The sequence below is a fragment of the Callithrix jacchus genome, chromosome 13 (assembly GCF_049354715.1).
Source record: "Callithrix jacchus isolate 240 chromosome 13, calJac240_pri, whole genome shotgun sequence".
NCBI classification, from domain to species: domain Eukaryota; kingdom Metazoa; phylum Chordata; class Mammalia; order Primates; family Cebidae; genus Callithrix; species Callithrix jacchus.
This window is the reverse complement of record NC_133514.1, coordinates 80,195,055-80,215,338: the sequence shown is the minus strand read 5'-3', so window position 1 is coordinate 80,215,338 and position 20,284 is coordinate 80,195,055. Positions and strand designations below refer to the sequence as shown.

The 20,284-nt window shown below is 36.4% G+C and overlaps 1 protein-coding gene across 6 annotated transcripts in view; it reads right to left on the bottom strand.

Moving 5' to 3' along the window:
- Nucleotides 1-20,284, bottom strand: part of KIAA1328 (KIAA1328 ortholog) — a 367,625-nt gene that overhangs the window by 117,362 nt on the left and 229,979 nt on the right. For 5 of the 6 annotated variants that reach the window (XM_078348025.1, XM_078348026.1, XM_078348024.1 and 2 more), the window contains 2 exons: nucleotides 8,258-8,919; nucleotides 3,998-4,105 (listed from right to left, as the gene is read on the bottom strand). In XM_078348025.1, coding sequence (XP_078204151.1) covers nucleotides 3,998-4,105; nucleotides 8,258-8,919 — 770 coding nt within the window. The remainder of the gene's footprint in view (nucleotides 1-3,997; nucleotides 4,106-8,257; nucleotides 8,920-20,284) is intronic. The other variant, XM_002757180.7, reaches the window with a different exon arrangement.

Sequence of the window (20,284 nt, the reverse complement as noted above, 5' to 3'; positions counted from 1 at the left end):
TGAAACATGTCAGAGAACTCCTGAAAGGCTCAGGGACTGGAGGAAGCAGGTAGAAATGCAGATGGTACTAAAAGCACACCTGATTTGAAGTCTCTATCGTAGTGAAAAGCTAATATATCCTCCTCTATCTGTTCCCATTGTATGATGATGACTGGAGGTTTATCCCCTAGGAGAGGCTGAAAAACAATGACCCTGAACTTAGGGCCTGAAACACATTGAGGGCAGAAATCCATATAGTTAAAAGGGAAATTAAGTGAAAGCCTACTTAACAAGTGATGAGCCCATTTTTTTAACTCCCCTGGGCTCCCCACAGTTGCAGTGAGACTTATACAATGCCTCTATCCTATATTCTCACACCAGCAAGAGATTTATCCCTAGGGAAACTGATCATCCTAAGAGAAGAAAACCTATGGATAGTAACAAGGGTTCCCAACGTGCCTACCTGATCATGGCGAACTCTATTAGCTGACAAGCTCTGCTCATAATATACTGGGAACTTTTCAAAATTTTTTATTGTTTTGCTTCACAATATAGGTGGATCACTAATGATCCATTTGTGGAAAAAAAACAATTTTAACTGGGTGAAAATAGACACAATTCACCAGGAAGAGATAAAACTTCAAAAATTATTACAAATATTCTCAGAGATAAGAAAACATTGCATATATAAAATGAGAATGGGTTATCAAAAAATGGGCTTTATAAGCATAAGATGTTTTTAGAAATTAAAAATTATAAGGCTGGGTGCAGCAGCTCATGCCTATAATCCCAGTTCTTTGGAAGGTTGAGGCAGGTGGATCACTTGAGCTCAGGAGTTTGAGATGAGCCTGGGCAACATGGCAAAACCAATTTTACAAGAAAAAAAAAACTAGTTGGGTGTAGTGGCATGTACCTGCAGTCCCAGCTACCTGGGAGGTTGAATGGGCAGGACGATTTAGCTCAGGAAATCAAGGATGCAATGAGCATGATTGTGCTGCTTACCTTCAGCCCAGGCAACAGAGTAAAACCCTGTCTCAAAAAAAAAAAAAAAAAAAAAAAAAAAAAAGAAAAGAAAAAAAAGGAGGAATATGAAATATAGGAGAGAAAAATAAGAAAATGAGAGTTGATTCTAAGTCAACATCTGGGTGAGATGAGTTCTTGAAAGAGACAAGAGAAAATTTATCTAAATTGAAGACAGTTTCTCAATTAAAAGATTCTGCATGAATGAAAAAAGGTGTAACTTATGCACATCAGCATTAATTTTTAGAAGAACTTTAGAGAAAGACAAGTCCTAATAATTATGATGGGGAATAGGTCACATAAAAAAAAATCAAGAATCAGACTGCAATGCACTTCTTAATGATAAAACCAGAAACTAGAAGGTAATAGAACACAACCTTCAGTCCCTTCTGAGGAAAACTAACTACTAACTCAGAATGCTATATAAAGCTCAACTATAAATTAAACATGAAGATTGACTAAAGACATTTTTCAGAGGTGTAACACAAACAAAATCACTGCCTCTGTACTCCTACAGTAAGCTACTGCAGGGCTGTTTTAGCAAGATAAAAGGGTATAAACCAAAAAGAGGAGAGCATGTAATCTAAGAAAAAAGGAATATAAGATAGAAAAGAAAGAAAGAAAATTTCCACAATGATAGGTAAGAAAATTTCAGATAAAATCAACAGACAAAATGCCTAGAGAGTAATTAAGTTTATGCTAGAGCAGGATTTTATGGAAGTCTCCAGGAAGGATCTTGTAAATTCTAATTGGTAAACACTGTACATATTTATTGTATGCAAAGTGATGTTGTGACATATTGTATATATTCATTGCAAACTGATTAAATCAAGCTAGTTAACAAATCCATCACCTCATATACCTATATTTTTTGTGGTGTTAACATTTAATATGTACTCTCTTAGCAATATTCAATTATAGGATACATTATTACCAGCTATAGTCACCATGCTATACAACAGACCTCCAGAACGTATTCATCCTCACTGAAACTTTGCAGTCATTGAGCAGTATCTTCCTATTCAGCCCCCAGCCCCATCCCCAACTCCCCAAACCCCCCAGGCCTTGGCAGCCACTGATTCAACCTTTTTAGAGTCTACATCTAAGATAGATCACACAGTATTTGTCTTTCTGTGCTGAATAAGGCATTTTTAAACTCCAAAGAAAATAATTATATAAAATTAAATTTAATAATACTAAAGTACATAGTTCAGCTGTGCATAAAATATTTACAGTCTTATTATAAATATTTTGATATAGACATATTGAGAAGACAGAAGGAAGGAAATAGCATATCTGGGAGTATGTTATATATGTAGACAGAAATATGGAGAGAGGGAACAGAGGGAAGATAAAAAGGGAGCAAATAGATAGTTATCAGTGAGAGCTAAATCATCAACTTCCATAGTAGAAAGTCAATACTTAATGCCTATATAAGCCTGTTATTCAGAAATATGGATATAAATACTAGAAGGAACAGATAAAAGAAGAAACATCTAAAACAGTCAAAACTGCTTGTAGGAAGAGGAATGTCAGCAAGATGGCAGAATAGGACTTTCAAGGACTGGTACCTGTCCCTCCTATCTCCCCCATCAGAAACATCAATTTGAACAACTATCCACCTACAGATACCTTTATAAGAGCTATATAAACCAGGTGAGAGATTATAGCACTTGGCTGTAGCACAAAAATCAAAAAGAATGTATTGAAGAGGACAGGAAGGATGGATTTACGTTACTGGCAGCACCTTTCCCCCAAGCTCAGCCAACACAGTAGAGAAAGATATCTTCTGCTTGGGTGGGGAAGACAGGGAAGTGAGAACCAGACTGCCTCAGATGCTAACATCAGGCCTCCATCAGTAAAACCTAGTGTTGGGCAGGCCTTCCTGGTCCCAAACTCCAGGCCAATACTGTGTACTGAGCATTCAGACCTGAGAATTGCTTGAACCCAGAAGGTGGAGGTTGCAGTGAGTCCAGACAGCTCCACTGTACTCCAGCCTGGGCAACAAGAGTGAAATTCCGTCTTAAAAAAAACAAAAGCAAAAACGAAAAAACAAAAAAAAACTTAAACAGACCTGCCTCGGCACCAGCGGGATCCTGCCATTCCAAGTTCCAGGCCTGCCTCAGATTTCAGACTAACCCAGAGCCAGGTCAGTCCACACAGCCCCAGTTTACCCCTGCCTCAGTCTAGACTGGCATCCCTGACCTCAGGCACCAGGCTTGTCCCATGCTAGGTCAGTCTTTATGTTCCCACCCTGAGGCAGACTTAGGCCTGACCCCATAGAACCCAGTGCTGGGCTCGCTCCACAGACTAAGGATCCAGGACCCAGCTTCAAGGCCTACTCTTTAGCCCCAGGGTCCAGATTAGTTGTTGCAGATTTAGCCTCCAGGCCGGGAATCACACAAAACCATTCGCCAATGTGAATCAAGAATCATAAAAAGATTCTTATATACTTTGTACTAGTAATTCCACTTACAGGAATCTATAACAAGGAAATAGGTAGAGGTAAAGTAAAAAATCTTATTTAGAGAAATGTTCTTCAGGCATAATTTATAATAGCAAAACCCAGTATTATCCGATAACAGACTAATAGATAAATATTGGGGACAGTTACCAAGCAGTACACATTTGTTGAATGAATAAATGTTTTCACAGAGTATTTAATACAGTCAGAAAATATGATACAGTGAAAAAAGTAACATAAAATTCTGTATAAGCATAATTGTTAATACTCAATATAGACTATAATACCGCATCAGAAAAAAAAAGATATAGGAGAAAAGGGCTGAAAGGATTATCTCGAAGTTGTAGGATTATAAATGACTTTTATTTTGTTTTTCATACTTTTCTATATTTTTCAAAATTTTATAACAAGAAGGTATTTACTCACACAGTCAGAAAACCGTATGAGTCAATATAGAGCTATAAATGTACACCAAACATATCCTAAATATTTATGCCCTTAATATTCTTGTTTTCACTAAGACTTCAGGTTTACCTTGGTCCAGAGTCACTGCCATTCACATCCAGTGTGAGTTCTTGGGGTTTAGTAAGCTCATTTTCAGCAACCAGTTCTCTCGACTTAAACACAGCCTGAGTTCTTAACCTGTAAAAATTAATTTTAAGAATTTCTAATCTTGTGAACCTAAATGACAAACTTTGGAAAACCATGCTTTTTCAGCTCAATCCCCAGAAATTATTTTCAAATTAAAACTCAGTCTGTCAAAAATAAATGAGTAATTCCTAAATATACATAAAAAATTGACTTCATAGTAACTTAAATTTTATTTATAGGAAAGGTAGGGAAGATTAAATTGGTTAGAATATCATTTAAAAATTCAAAATTATAAATGCTTCAATAGGAGCACTTGAAATCCCTGCGATAGAAAGTTAATTATTCCCTCTATTCGTTGTAAGCAAGTGTATTTTGATCACCAGTGTCTCAATGCAAAGTCTAGTAATTAATTATCACTGACCCTGATCACATTTATTTATATAGGAAGCACCCACTTCTCATACTGACATTTCAAAGAGTTAGGGCTACAGCTCACTGACCAACATATTTTCCCTGAGTCAAAGATGAATTATTCTAAAAGAATTGGAAGACACTGTATCCATCAACGCTTGCTTAGCTCCACACTGACATGGACTGAGGAGGGAAAGCCACTGAAAACTCAGCAAAAAGGTCTTCTACCAGGAGTTTGAGTGTCAATCACTGGTATCAAATATGTGACACTTATTCTCTCGGCTTTTAAGAAATGTCCTCATCTCTAAAGTATATTCTTTAACTATGAAATCAAACCATGAAGTGTAAAAACATTAAAACAATATTGTCATTTTCATCATTGTCAAAAGACAGTCTTATAATTCCAACTAACTGCACAGTAATATACAAAGTACATGGATTAATTATCCTTAGGAACTTATAGTTTAAGACTAATATTTGGTAGTGACCCATAGGTAGGTAAATGCAGATGCAAAATGCCCAAATCAGGCAATTATGAGAAAAGTGAAAAAACAGTAGCAATAATAGCGTCAGAGTAGCTGCTACAGCAGTAGTGATGATCTTGATGATGGCAACTATCTTTTAGGAGTGCATTTTAGATATACTATTGTACTAATCCTCACAACCACTCTATAACATAGCTACTTTTACCAGTATCTATTTACAAATGACTACAGTGAGGGCCAGGCACATAACTCTCTCAAGGTGACACATTTTTCACTGGTTAACAATGAATTTTATCATAGGTATAAATCATGTATTAAGGCATATTGTTAGAGTAGGAGACAAAGGTAAATATTTATAATTAGCCTTGATTTTTATTCATTATACATACAATACTTTGCTCCAAAAATGATTTAAGATGGTTCTTGGCACAATCATGAATAATATTGTGGATAAATCCTCTCTGATCAATCTGGAAAGCGCTCACAAAGATAATACCCTTTCAAAAGTTGTTACCAGCAGTCATGTAGTAGCAAGGTGGCAGAATGAATCATTAATTATAATTTAAGGAAATGTCAATGCCATACCAAATTTGTTCTAAAATGACAAACTCATCCCAAGATTCTGAACTACTATAACAATTCTGTGCTACTCATTTGGTATTTAATTAGATTGCCTTCCCAACATTTTTCTGGAACATCCTAAGCACTATAAACAACAGCTTGTGAATAGCAGATAGTAATTCACGAATTTAGTTGAAATGAAATTCCCTGGGGCTGGGCATGGTGGCTCACACCTGTAATCCCAGCACTTTGGGAAGCTGAGGCAGGTGTAACACCTGAGGTCAGGAGTTTGAGATCAGCCTGGCCAACATGGTGCAATCCTATTTCTACTAAAAATACAAAAGTAGCCAGGTGTGGTGGCAGGTGCCTGTAATCTCAGCTACTTGAGAGGATGAGGCAGGAGAATCGCTTGAACCCAGGAGGCAGAAGTTGTAGTGAGTAAAGATCAAACCACTGCACTCCAGCCTGGGCGACAGAGTGAGATGCTGTCTCAAAAAAAAAAATTCCTTGGAGAATGTAAATCACAAGGTCAGTAAAGATATATAAAAGTTATAATTATATAAAATTAAAGAGTGAGATTATGTGTATTATACCAAGCCAAGATAAAGTCTTGCTTATTTTAGTACCCCTCACAAAGTTTTGTGTGGAGTAGAGGGCTTAGTAAATATGTACTCAGACAAGAAGAATGAAACTGAATTATAGACCAACATTACACATTAAACAATAAGTTGCTAATTTTGGACATACTCAATAACAAATTATTCGTTATGTGAAAAAGAAACTAGACCTAGAAATTTTAAGTAGTGGGATTTTGACTGTGTTGTAATGAAGAGTCATGGTGTGGATAAAGGGAAAAGTAGGACAGAGATATTTAAATCAGAGGGAAAGGTATGGATTGAGAAAGAAACATGAATGATATACTGAGAAGATCTCAAGGAAACAAATCTGCCTTTTGAAAAAAACAACTATTTCTTAGGAAAAGTGGGACAAATGGGTAGAGAGGTTGTTCCAAATTATAAAAGGCTTCAAATATTAGCTTGAATAAACATAACCTAATACAAAATTATCATGGGTTTTTAAAATTCGGAAGTGGCACAAGAAAAGCAATGTCTTAGGAGGATTCATTTGAGATATTCTTGTTATATGATGCTAATGTGCAGAAGGTGGAATTTCAGATAACTCCAAAGTGATAAAACTACATAAATCTAACAAGCAAACCAGAGAGTAGGGCAACTTTCCGCCTAGAAATATGAATTGTGATACTGATTAATTAAATGGACAGATTTATGGTCCTAGTTCTGGGTTACACCAGCTATGATAAAACATGGTGGGAGTAAGCAGGAGAACTAGAGGTGAAAGGTGTTCAATTAAAAATGTCTTGGCAGGGTGCGGTGGCTCATACTTGTAATCCCAGCACTTTGGGAGGCCGAGGCGGGTGGATCATGAGGTCAGATCAAACCATTCCGGCCAACATGGTGAAACCCCGTCTCTACTAAAAATGCAAAAATTAGCTGGGTGTGGTAGTGTATGCCTGTAATCCCAGGTACTCGGGAGGATGAAGCAGGAGAATCTCTTGAATTTGGGAGGTGGAGACTACAGTGAGCGGGGATCGTACCACTGTACTCAAGCCTGGCAACAGAACGAGACTCTGTCTCAAAAAAAAAATGTCTTGAGGCCGAGAATGGTGGCTCATACCTGTAATCCCAGCACTTTGGGAGGCTGAGGTGGGCAGGTCAGGAGTTTGACACCAGCTTAGCCAACATGGTAGAAACCCTGTCTCTACGAACAAATATTAGCTGGGTGTGGTGGTGTGTGCCTGTAATCCCAGCTACTTGGGGAGCCTGAGGCAGGAAAATCACTTGAACCTGTAAGGCAAAGGTTGCAGTGAGCCAAGATCATGCCATGGCACTCCACGCTGGGCGACTCTCCAGACAGCAAAACCCAAATGATCCAATTAGCATATAGGAAATACTAAGAGAGAATTTACTGAAGTCAGGAGGGCAAACAAGCACACAAAAAGATGTTCAACATCATTCGTCATTAATGAAATGCAAATTAAGACTGGAATGAAATGTCACTATACACATATTAGAAGAGGAAAAATAAAAATTAATGACAATACCAAATGCTAGCAAGGATGTGGAGAAACAAAACACTATATAATAACAAAACAGCAATTCAGCTTTTGAAACACTGTTCTTAGGGAAGAATTGCAAAGGAAAGAACAGCCTAAATGTGGATAGGTTTATGAGAATTCGTCATTCAACAGGTCATGCTTCATGGCCAGAAAGGGTTGAATTTAGAAGACTTGGAGCCATTATTTGTTATATTTTATATTATTGCAGGTAAAAATAAATTCAGAATGATGACAGCTAATCTCACTGCTTCACAATCTAATTCCACACCCTGAAATCTCAAGCTATTATTTAATGCCTAATATTGTCCACAATGAAATCAAACAGCAAAGGATTCTGTGTAAAGGTAATATCATTTTAAAATGTTGTCTTTGGAACCCAGCAGAAGTTACACCGGACTGCTCAGAAACAGATACTCTAAGCTAACAATTTGGAAGACAAGATAATCTTTGAACTACAATACAAGAGAATTTACTTAGTAGACATTTGCATCTTGAGCAAGCCAAGATCCTGAAGAACCTCTGGTTCTACACATCTGCTACTGTAATACAACAGTTTTACACTGTGTTCTCCAAAATACAGACATTGCTAAAGGAACAGGCAGAACTCACCAATTGTAATCCAGTCGAGACTGGTGAAGCTGCTGCTGTTTTAGAAGAAGCTTTGTCTCCTGCTGGGCCAGCAGGTGCTGAAGGTGCTCCTTTTCAATTTCTAGCTCCATTTTCTGAAGCATCAGTTGCTGCCTTCTCTCTTCTGAGATCTGCTTTTTCAAAGTTTCACTGGGTTGCAGCATCCCTCCACCATGCACCAGAGATGCCCAAGAAAGCCCACAATAACTGCATGATTCTGGATGTGTCTTAGGATATTGAGGGGTTGTGTTCGTAGGGTGGCTCTCATGAACACGATCTGCAGCAAGTCTATGACCACAGCACTGACTAGGAATAGGCTTAAGGTGTCGACATTCCTTTCTCTGCAGTTCTTCTTGGGGCATTTTTTCTGTCAGGACTGCTTCTACTGGTTTTCTCCCTGGAGATTCAAAATTACATGTTCTGGTATCTGATGGTATCTTCTCTAGATCATCCTTGGGATGATGAAGAGTTACTGGCTTCAAAGAATTATTCCTCAACCCTATAAGGGATTCTGAAGCTGAATCTTGGATTGCAGACTTAGGTCTTTGCTTAGTTTGATAGCCGGTTTGTGGTCTGGCTACACTCAAGTAGGAACCATCCAGTTCCGCAGATGAACACTGGAGAGTGCTTTTCCTACTGGATACCTAAAAAGAACCACAAGATTACCTGTCAAATAAGAACACAATAAAACAAGTTCTTTCTATTGGTTTTTCAGAAATCAGTGATATATGTTTACCAAGCCAAAGCCATTATTTTGTCTTAAATATTAAATTATAGCATTCACACAGCTAAACAGACTTGTGCCCCAAAGCTACATCCATTTTCAAACAACCTACACTTCAGTAAATCCATATAAAGACGAGAAAAATAAAGTGCTGCTATATATTGCTTAAGCAAGATTTTTGGTGATTTCAGGAGTTGCAAATAATGAGAGTGACATAAAATCAATTTTGAGAGGTAAAAGCCTTAAATGTTAACATCTTAAAATGTTTACTTTTGAATACTGACCCAAGGAATCCAGTCAGTCACCAAATACTCTTTGGCCATTACACAGTATGAGATTTGATGTAAAACATTTCAACTTATACCAAATAGAATGCAACTTACTGGTAGAATTTTGATGAGGTTTTATAAATGTCTTTACAGAACACAGATAAAACCAAGTACTTTCAACAAAATAGGATTCTAATCAAAAGCAGTTATTTAAATAGAAAACATTTAATTTCATCTACAAACATAATGATTTTTCAATTAATCTATACAAGTGATTACAGTCTGACAGAACTCATGCAGAAAGGAAGCAGTTGCAAATTATCTCTGACATGTCAATAAAGTCAGATTTTGCAACATATTAGCTGTAAGCCTGTTCTATCAGTGAGAACAAAACTTAATCTGTATCAATGATTCTCAAACTTTAATGCCTATCAGAATAACCTGGAGGGTGCTTGTTAAACATGAACAATAGCTTCATCCCCAGTTTCCAAATCTTTCTGTCTGGAACAGAGTCAGAGAATTTGCTCATGTTGCTGATCTAAGGTCATACTTTGAAAACTACTGGTCTATATAAGGGAATGTCTCCATATGCCTTACTGTTAGCCTTGGCCTAGGAAGGCTGAATTGTTATACTTAGCTCATCTCTGAACATCGTTGACTTAGTACAACTAAGCAACTTTTCTTCACAGTGTATTTCAGAAACATGGGATATCTAGATTCCAGGTTGTCTAAACAGAAATATTCTAGTTTAATGTAAATGTTGTGTGTGTTACAGATGAGCAACTTGCTTATGAAGGTGGACACTGGAATTAACAAAATAATGAAAGATGTGTAAGAAAGAATCTTAATCAAACTAAACAGATGGAGGTGCATTTCTGAAAATGAATCCAGCCAACGATCAGACTCATCCAAGGGTAGCCCTTTAGAATATAAAAACTTTTCTTCAATTTAGATCTGGAGCACAGCAAAAAAGGGCCAAGTCCACTTACTTAACTAGCAAGATGGGTTGTTTGAAGATGTGTTATTCCTAGCAGCTGTTATTTCTTGCGGGCAGCCAGAGTATAACCTTTAACACAAATTGGAAAGGAACACATCCACCTGTGGAGAGGTTGTGTTTTCCAAGACCTATTTACTCTAGATACATAGATTCAGTCTTTAGTGAAAGATAAAGAGAATATAGGAGAAACTAAGCAGATCTCAACAAGTTATTTGAAGTGCCCTTGACAGGTTCCACTGTCACTTCCTCTTCCCTCAGGCTTTCATTCAAAGCCCATTTATGTTAACACTTTACTTTCTTGCCATTTTCTATTTCTATTCAAATGAATCCAAAATATCTTCTGTATATTGAACACTTAATATTAACCAAACAAGCGAAAATTCTTAATCTTCTATCTATAGCCTATGAAATAATCTCACTTTTCACATACAATTATTTGCATGCTTATTTGGAAGCTTATTTGCTCAATGCTGCAAGAGAAATACGACTTTTTCAGTAAACAAATATATTACAACTTCTGTATTAGTTTCCTACTGGGGCTATAACAAGTTAGCCCAACTTTGTAGCTTAAAATAACACAAACGTATTCTCTTACAATTCTGGAGGTCAGAAATTTGAAATCTGTTTCACTGGGCTGAAGTCAAGATGTCGGCCGGGCTGGTTCCTTTGGCTCTGAAGAGAGAATCTGCTTCCTTGCCTTTTTTAGTTTCTCGTGGCCACCTGTATTTCTCACTTTTATGGCCGTCCCTCCGTCTCCACACTGTATCACTCCAACTCCTGCTTTCATCATTATCACACATTGCATTTTCCTCTGATTCCTTCTGCTCCTTCTAATAAGGACCACTTGGACTTTATTAGGCATACCTGGGTAATACAGATAATCTCCCCCTCTCAAGAGCCTTAATCACATCTGCAAAGTCTCTTGCATTACAAAGTCCCTTGTGACACGTAATGTGACATTCGGGAATTAAGACATGGTCACATTTCGGGGGTATTTTCAGTCTACTATGACCTATTTTTAAATAAAAATTAATTTAAAACAACTGAAATGGCTATCTACTCCACAGACATAAAACAACTGAATGAAAATAAATGAGATCTCTAGTATAAGGGAAAAAAATCCCACCAATTTATTTTGCAATAGTTGCACATGATGGACTGATGGGTAAAAAGTATCAACTAACAGAGATACACAGCAACACCATGTTTCTTATCCTATGATAAAAGATAGAGGGCTATCACAGTGATTAAGATTTTAATTGAATGACTGTAGTAATGCTAAAGGATTTCCATTTAAATGAGAATGCATCACATCTGAGAAGACTGGCTCTTCTTCAAAGAAGACATGCAATCCTGTGCACTGAACGGGTGACAAGCAATAGAATATGAACAAGTGCTGGGCAAAATTTCTAATAAGCTACTTCATAAAAAATTAATTTTATTTTACATCTAAAGGGAAACTCTAGTCCACATTAATCTCTCCTACTCTGAACTTCTATAGTACTTACTGTCAGTACAAATATTTAACATTTATCACCTGCTACTTAGTATGGTAAACTATCTTTCACTAGAATTAATATATATTTCAAATGAGAGCTAAGTTTTTAAAAGATCCAGACATTTAAATTAACTATTTTATATGATTATATATTCAAATCCATATTTTATAGTCTCATTGTTTCATAACATTATTTACATATGTCCATTTTTAGGTACTAACCCATTCGACACTTACTTTAATGGTACTCATTGTGAAATTATTCACAAAATCAGGTATTTGGAATAATTTAAAAAACTTTTTTTCAGATAGTTAATGTTTCATGTTTTTGAGAGGTAGTACAGCTTAATGATTTTAGTGCATGCTTTGCTGAGAGGGCAATGCTCTGTCAATTACCTGCTGGGTCACTATGCATGTGTAATAGGCAGAATTCTAAGATGGTCCCCAAGATTCTCACCCCCCAGTGTACACACCTTTATTATCTCCTCTTCTTGAGTGTGGGGAGGACCTGTGAATATGACAGGATATGAATCCTGTGATTATATTACATCTTATGGCAAAAGAGACTTTTCATATGTAATTAAGGTTCCTAATAAGTTGACTTTGAGTTAATAAAAGGGGAGACTATACTGGGTGGGCTTGATCTCATCAGGTAAGCCCTTTAAAAGAGGTCTTTTCCTGCTCCCTCATCTCCTACTCCCATACAAAGTTGGAGACTCTCCTGCTGGACATGAAGAAATAAATTGCCATGTTGTGGGAGGGCCAATCAAGTGGGAGAAACCTCTGGAGCAGAAAGCAGTCTCTGGCCAACAGCTAGTAAGTAAATGGGACATCCATCAGACAGATGTAAGAAACTAACTTCTGCGAACAATCATGTGGATTTGGAAGAGGATCTTGAGCTCCAGATAAGAATGCAGCCCATCTGAACTTTAATTGCAGCATTGTTAAGAACCTAAGTAGAGGACCCAACTAAGTTGTGCCCATACTCACAACCCATGAAAGCTGTTGTGAAGTAATAAATCTGTGTAGCTTTAAATTACCAGGTCAGTGGTAATTTGCTGCACAGCAATAGAAAACTAATATAGCATATTACTCAAATTGTCCAAGCCTCAGTTCCTCATCAGTAAAACAGGGATTTAAAAAAGCATCTATCTCAAAACTGAATATGGTGGTGAGAAAGATGGGCAGTTATCAAGGGCACCCATTTATAAAAGTCCAATTTACAAAAAAAATAAAATCACTCATTTTTTTTCCCAATGAGGACACTGTATGTGGTGTGTAGAGGAGGTGGGGGAGAAATCCTCAAAGGGCATGTTCAGTTATAACAGGTTATATCTAAACTGTCTTCTAAAGTGAATGAGTTCAGTCACTTACCTTTATTTTGCTAAAGTCGAGTTTGCAAGTCAGGCCAGAAATTAACTGCCTGAGAGAACGGAGAAGTTATTCATCTTTCTCTTTCGTACAAAATATGTCAGTCTTACACTAACATCTTGCACTGCCTCCTAGGGTTCTTGTAATGATTAAATGAAATAATTCATATAAAGTGCTTGGACCATGTCTAACATAAAGTTAGTATTCAAAAGAAGGCTTCCCATGATTGTTATAAGTATGATTCTTCTCATTGAATTCTGACTCAACAATTTTTGAAGGAAAGAGCTACATTTATCCCTCTGTGTGCATGGCATTGGGGCTCGCATATAGACATTGTCAATAAGCTTTGGTCTACTGTATAAGTTTAAGAGAAAAATTCAAGACCGAGTATGGGTCACAGTAACTAAAGAAAATTAGAATCTCCAATTAGGCTGAATCATGTGCTATAAAGGAAGAGAAGAGAAATAGAAAACTCTATGTAAGTAAGAATATGAATATAAGAAATTAAGTTATTAGTAGAGTTGAGACTGATGTTGCCTTTAGTACACAAATAAGTAACAATGGGCCTGAATGAAGCAGAAGTATTTTTCTTTCTGCAGCTGCTCCAGGATTTCTATACTTGCAAATGTAACTTCTCTTAACTAAGGCTTAACCAACAAAAACTCCTAAATGGCTGCCTCTGGCATGTGGGTTTAATATGATTGTTTTCTGAGATATAACACTAACTTAGAAATCAATGTTTTTAAACATTGAGGCATAATTTACAATAAAATGCAAAGATCTTCAGCATTTGAATTTTTCATCTACAGCTTGATGAATTTTTATATTTGTATCTACCTGTGTAACCATCACCTAGATCAAGTTACAGAACATTTCCATTACCCAATAAAGTTCCCTTGTGCCCTTTCTAATCGATAGCACCTCTTCAGACTCCCAGGGATAACCACCATTCTGACCTCTATGACTACAGATTCATTTTGCTTATGCTAAACTTCATAGAAATTAAATCACAGACTATGTCACTCTTTTGTGCCTGGTTTCTCTAGCTCAACATAATTTTTTAGCTTCTTTTAAATTGTATGTTTCAATAAACATTGCATTCTTTATTTATATATATATATTATTTTATTTTATCTTTTTGAGACGAAGTCTTGCTCTGTCACCCAGGCTGGAGTGCAGTGGCACCATCTTGGCTCACTGCAACCTCCCCTTCCTGGGTTCAAGCAATTCTCCTGCCTCAACCTCCCAAGTAGCTGGGACTACAGGTGCATGCCACCACGCCCGACTAATTTTTGCATTTTTAGTAGAGATGCTGTTTCACCATGTTGGCTAGAATGGTCTCAATCTCCTGACCTTGTGATCTATCTGCCTCGGCCTCACAAAGTGCTGGGATTACAGCCATGAGCCACCATGCCCGACCCAATGCATAGTATTTCATTGTATGAATATATCATAATTTATGTATACTCTTATTGACAGATATAAGATTATATCTAGTTAGGGGCTATTATGAATAAAGCATCTATGAGTAGTCTTATATTAGGCTGGTACAAAAGTAATTGAGTTTTTTTCCATTAAAAGTAATTATAAAAGTCTTTTTTAAAGATATATGCATTTATTTATCTTGGCCACAGGGTAGGCATATATTTAACTTTATTAGGGCAATGCAATTCCAGTAAGTTTTCTGAAGTGGTCCTTCGATTTCATATCCTGTAAGTAAAGTGAAGAGTCCCAGTTGCTCCACATTCACATGAACAGTGTTATTTTTAGCCATTTTGGTGTGTGTGCAGTGAAATCTCATTGTGGTCTCATTTCTCTTATATGTCATGATGTTGAACAACTTTTCTTATGCTTCTTGGTCATCTGAATTCACTTTTGTGACATCCTTGGTGAAAACAAGACCTTTAAGTAATTCAAAATAAGTTTTAAAGAGATGGAAAATAAAAAATGAAGGTCAAGGAAGAACTTTGTACAAATTATTCCCCTAAACAGTCACCTTCACTGACCACTGAATGCCCTACATGTTCCAAGAACAGCCTGTCATCACTTAGGCTATTCTTTTTATTATTATTATTATTATACTTCAAGTTCTGGGATACATATGCAGAAGGTGCAGGTTTGTTACATAGGTGATGGTGATTTGCTGCACCCATCAACCCATCATCTACATTAGGTATTTCTCCTAATGCTATCCCTCCCCTAGTTTCCTATGCCCCAACAGGCCCCGGTGTGTGATGTTACCCTCCCTGTGTCTATGTGTTCTCATTGTTCAACTCTCAATTATGAGTGAGAACATGCGGTGTTTGGTTTTCTATTCCTGTGTTAGTTTGCTGAGAATGTGGTTTCCAGTGTCATCCACATCCCTGCAAAGGACATGAACTCATTCTTTTTTATGGCTGCATAGTATTCCATGGTGTATATGTGCCACATTTTCCTTGTCCAGTCTATCCTTGATGGGCATTTGGGTTGGTTCTAGGTCTTTGCTATTGTAAACAGTGCTGCAATGAACACACATGTGCATGTGTCTTTATAACAGAATGATTTATAATCCTTTGGGTTTATACCCAGTAATGGGATTGCTGGGTCAAATGGTATTTCTGGTTCTAGATCCTTGAGGAATCACCACACTGTCTTCCACAATGGTTGAACAAATTTACACCCCCACCAACACTGTAAAAGCATTCCTATTTCTCCACATCATGTCCAGCATCAGTTTTCTCAATCTTTAAGATAATTTAAAAATACAATATTTTAAAAAGACTGTATAGAAAATAACAGTGCCTATTTATGTATGATATGATCTTGTATACATGTATTGACACATACACACATACATAAGCACATACATGAACACACACCAAAAATCACATACTTGATATTATATCATCACATGGTGTTATATCACATGATATTATATCACCAGTTGTAACTTATAGTAAGTTGTAACTTACAACTATTCTTACGGTAAGCCAGTATTTTCTCATGTTCTCACATGCTAAAATATAATTGCAGTATTACTTTGTGAAATCCCATCAACAAGTAAACAGTGGTGTTCTAAAAGTTTCTGTAAACCATTTTTACAGGCCTGTCCAGTCTTATTAAAAAAAAAAGGTGAACTAAACTGCAGTAATAATTTCTTACAACAGGTTGTTACTAACTTTAGATGTTTAGGATGTGATTACTTCCAATGCATTTATGAGTTCTTAACCACAAAATTACTCAATAGTACCAACAGGCCTTATTGCTATTCATTCTCTTATGATAATAATAATTTCTTATCCTGACAAGCAACCTCTAACAATCCTCATATTTCTACTTACAGCCTTATAAGAATGAAAAACTCCAATTTTGTACTTCAAAATTTCCCTCTCTGCTCTTCATTCTATTGAGAAGTCAGTAGTTCAAGACCTCAATAAAGATTTCTAAACCTACACTACTGTGTGGGCAAGGTCATTGTATCTCCCAGAGCATCTGGAGTTAATGCAGAATAAGTCACAGAATGACATGATGCATTTTTAACATTGGGCATATATGGACCAGTTGTCAACTTGACAGGAAATACGTAATGCAACAGCTGCACTGTGTGGCTTGCCAAAGTCTCACCCCAAAGAAATGTTCATTTTCCCCTGTGCAATTAACTCTTCTCTAGTGGCAGATTTTGCTAGAAGATCATCAAGGTAGATTACCTTCTAGCATATGAACTAAATACTTACAGGTGTTATATCATCAGTTATGACTTATAAACTTTTGCATTTAGCAAGACATCCAGGAAAATGAATCATTGAATTCATGAATTATTTATAAGAAATTCACAGCATGCTCCTGGCATCATCCATGGCCTTTTTCAGGTCATATGACACCAATTAGAGCTGAATTTTAAATTATTCAATAACTTGAACTCTCTTGTCATTTAACATATAGATATCAATGCAGTAAACAAGTTAGATCTAATGGGCCCAGGAGGATTAAGCTCCTTCACCACTCAGCAGCTGAAGCTATAGGCCAGCAGTGGAAGAGAAAATAACAGAATGCAGCAGTCAAAAACATTTTCAAGGCTCTCATAACTTATTCTAGTTCCCATAGGGACTGTAGCACAGTTTAGGAATACTGAATCTAAAAGACATTAAAGTCAATAATTATGAAATTTAAAAAAATGTAAGCACAGAGAAGGAACACAAGAAAGTGTAAATAACAGAATAGAATACTAGTAACACATACCAAATGTCAGAACAGATCCTACTATATGTGTACCATTGGACTGTCAACATTTTTAACAGTAACTACCAGATTCAGAAAAGGCTAAAACTCATAATCTTTTTTAAAAAAAAATAGACTCAGGGGGTACACGTGCAAATTTGTTTCATGGATGTATTGCATAATACTAGGTTTCAGCTTCCAGTGAATCCATCACCCAAACAGTGGATATAGTACCCAAGAGACAGCTTTTCCAACCCTTTTCCCTGCCTCTACTCTCCCATTTTGGAGTCTCCAGTGTCTATTGTTTCCATCTTTATGTCCATGTGTACTCACTGTTTATCTTCCAGTTAAAAGTGAGAACATGTGGTATTTGACTTTTTGTTTCTGTGTAAATTTGCATAGGATAATGCCCTTTAGCTGCATCCATTTTGCTGCAAAGGATGTCATTTCATTATTCTCTATGGCTGCATACTATTTCCGGGTGCATATACACCAAATTTTCTTTGTATAATCCACCACTGATGGGCACTTAGGTTCATTTCATGCCTTTGCTATTGTGAATAGTGCTGCAATAAACGTATGAGTGCAGGTGTCTTTCTGATAAAATGATTTTTCCTTTGGGTAGATATCTAATGGTGATAATGCCAGATAAGATGGTAGTTCTATTTTCACTTCTTTAAGAAATCTCCACACTGTTTTCCATAGGGGATGAACTAATTTACATTCCCACCATCAAGTTATGACTTTTCCTTTTCTCTGAATCCTCACCTATATCTGCGTTTTAGAAATTTTTACATTTTAATAGTAGCCATTTTGACTGATGTGAAATGGTATCTCATTGCGGTTTTGATTTGCATTTCTCTGATGACTGGTGATGTTGAGCATTCTTTTCATGTTTGTTGTACACTTATATACCTTCTTTTGAGAAGTGTCTGTTCATGTCATTTGCCTACTTTTTAATTTTTTTCTTGTTGATCTGATTAAGTCCCTTATAGATTTTGGATACCAGACCTTTGACAGATACATACTTTGCAAATATTGTATTCTGTGTACCCACCCAAATCTCATCTTGAATTGTAATCTGAATTTTGTAATCCCCATGTGTTGGGGGAGAAACTGCATGGGAAGTGACTGGATCATGGGGGTGGTTACCCCCATGCTGTTCATGTGATAGTGAATGAGTTCTCACGAGATCCTGAAGAAGGACGTGTTTGCTTTCCCTTTCCACCATGATCCTAAGTTTCCTGAGACCTCCCAAGCCATGTGGAACTGTGTGTCAGTTAAACCTCTTTCCTTTATAAATTACGAAGTCTTGGGTATTTCTTTATAGCAGTGTGAAAACAAACCAATACACTATTCTCTAGGCTGTGTTTTTATCCTGCTAATAGTTCCTTTTGCTGTGCAGAAGCAGCTCTTTAGTTTAATTAAGTCCCATTCAGATATTTTTGTTTTTGTTGCATTTGTTTTTGAGGTCTTAGTCATAAATTATTTGCTTAGGCCAATATCCAAGTGTGTTTGTCCTATGCTTTCTTTTAGCACTTTCATAGTTTTAAGTATCACAAGTAAGTCTTTAATCCATTTTGAGTTAATTTTTAAATATGATGAGAGGTAAGAGTCCAGTTTCTTTCCTCTGCATATGGCTAGCCAATATTCCCAGTACCATTTATTGAATAGGGTATCCTCTTCTCCATTGTTTACCTTTGTTGACTGTTGAAGATGAGCTGGTAATAGATGTGCAGCTTTATTTCTGGGTTCTGTTTCATTGGTCTTTGTGTCTATTTTTGTACTTGTATCGTGCCATTTTGGTTACTGTAGCCTTGTAGCATAGTTTTATACCAGGTAATGTGATACCTCCAGCTTTTTTTTCTTTTTGCTTAGGATTGCTTTGGCTGTATGCACCGATATTTGTTGACTGCTTTATCCTCAATAAGATACAGCAAGTACACAATAAATAATGGTTTTTGCATAGATTTTGGCCCCTCTCCAATATACTGTGTGGAACTTGAGGATGAAGACAATGTTACTTTCAATCTCATATTTCAACAGAACCATTCTTTACAATTAAAAGACACTTAAATTAATGAATATTTATTTAATGAACCAACAAGCAGGAAGCAGGAGTAGCTGCAGCTAAATGGACTAATTTGTATCCTAAGGAACTTAATGGTAACTTATCTTAAAACGTATTTAGTGTATTCCAGCAGCCACTCATAGTTTATACTTTCTCAGTCCAAGTGTTTAAAGACTGATAAAAAGTTCTATGAACACAAGGAAAATTTCAACTGTCTTAAACAGAGGCCATAAAAATAGGAATCTATATGCCTATTTAGTTTACATCAATGAAATAGTAAATTACTAGGGCAATTTTTGCTTTTGAGATGAGAATTTAAACTTAAAGCACACAGCATTATATTATCTTCTACAGTGTTCCATGAAAAGGGTTTAAAACTACAAACTGTATTAGACAACTAAAAAATATGTGCTTTATCAACCTAGAGTAAGGATAGGCAAACAGACAGGTTGAAAGACATAATACTTGCATAAAAGGCAACTGCCTCAGGACTCCTACTTCGATTGAATTTGTTAAAAAAAAAATCAGCCTTAACATAAGTGACTCTCACATCATAAAGAAGGATAGCACATTTGGAGACATACAGCATTACATTCAGAAGAGAGATTTATGGAAATCTAGGAAAGCAGGGCTTTAGAAAATGTAAAGTTAATTGCATTTTCCCCTAAATCCTTTTTCAGTTAATGTTGTTATCCAATGTGTAAAAAGATACTACCAAACAAATACAGTCTTATAGCTATTCAAAAATACTTAAAAATAAATAGTTCCCTTCTGTTCCCTGATTTGAGTGCTGCTCTAAATATGAAAAGAAAGGATTAAGATGCTGGACATTTTGGAGGGAATAATTTTTTAAAATTCATTAAATGGAAGGTACATAGGAAG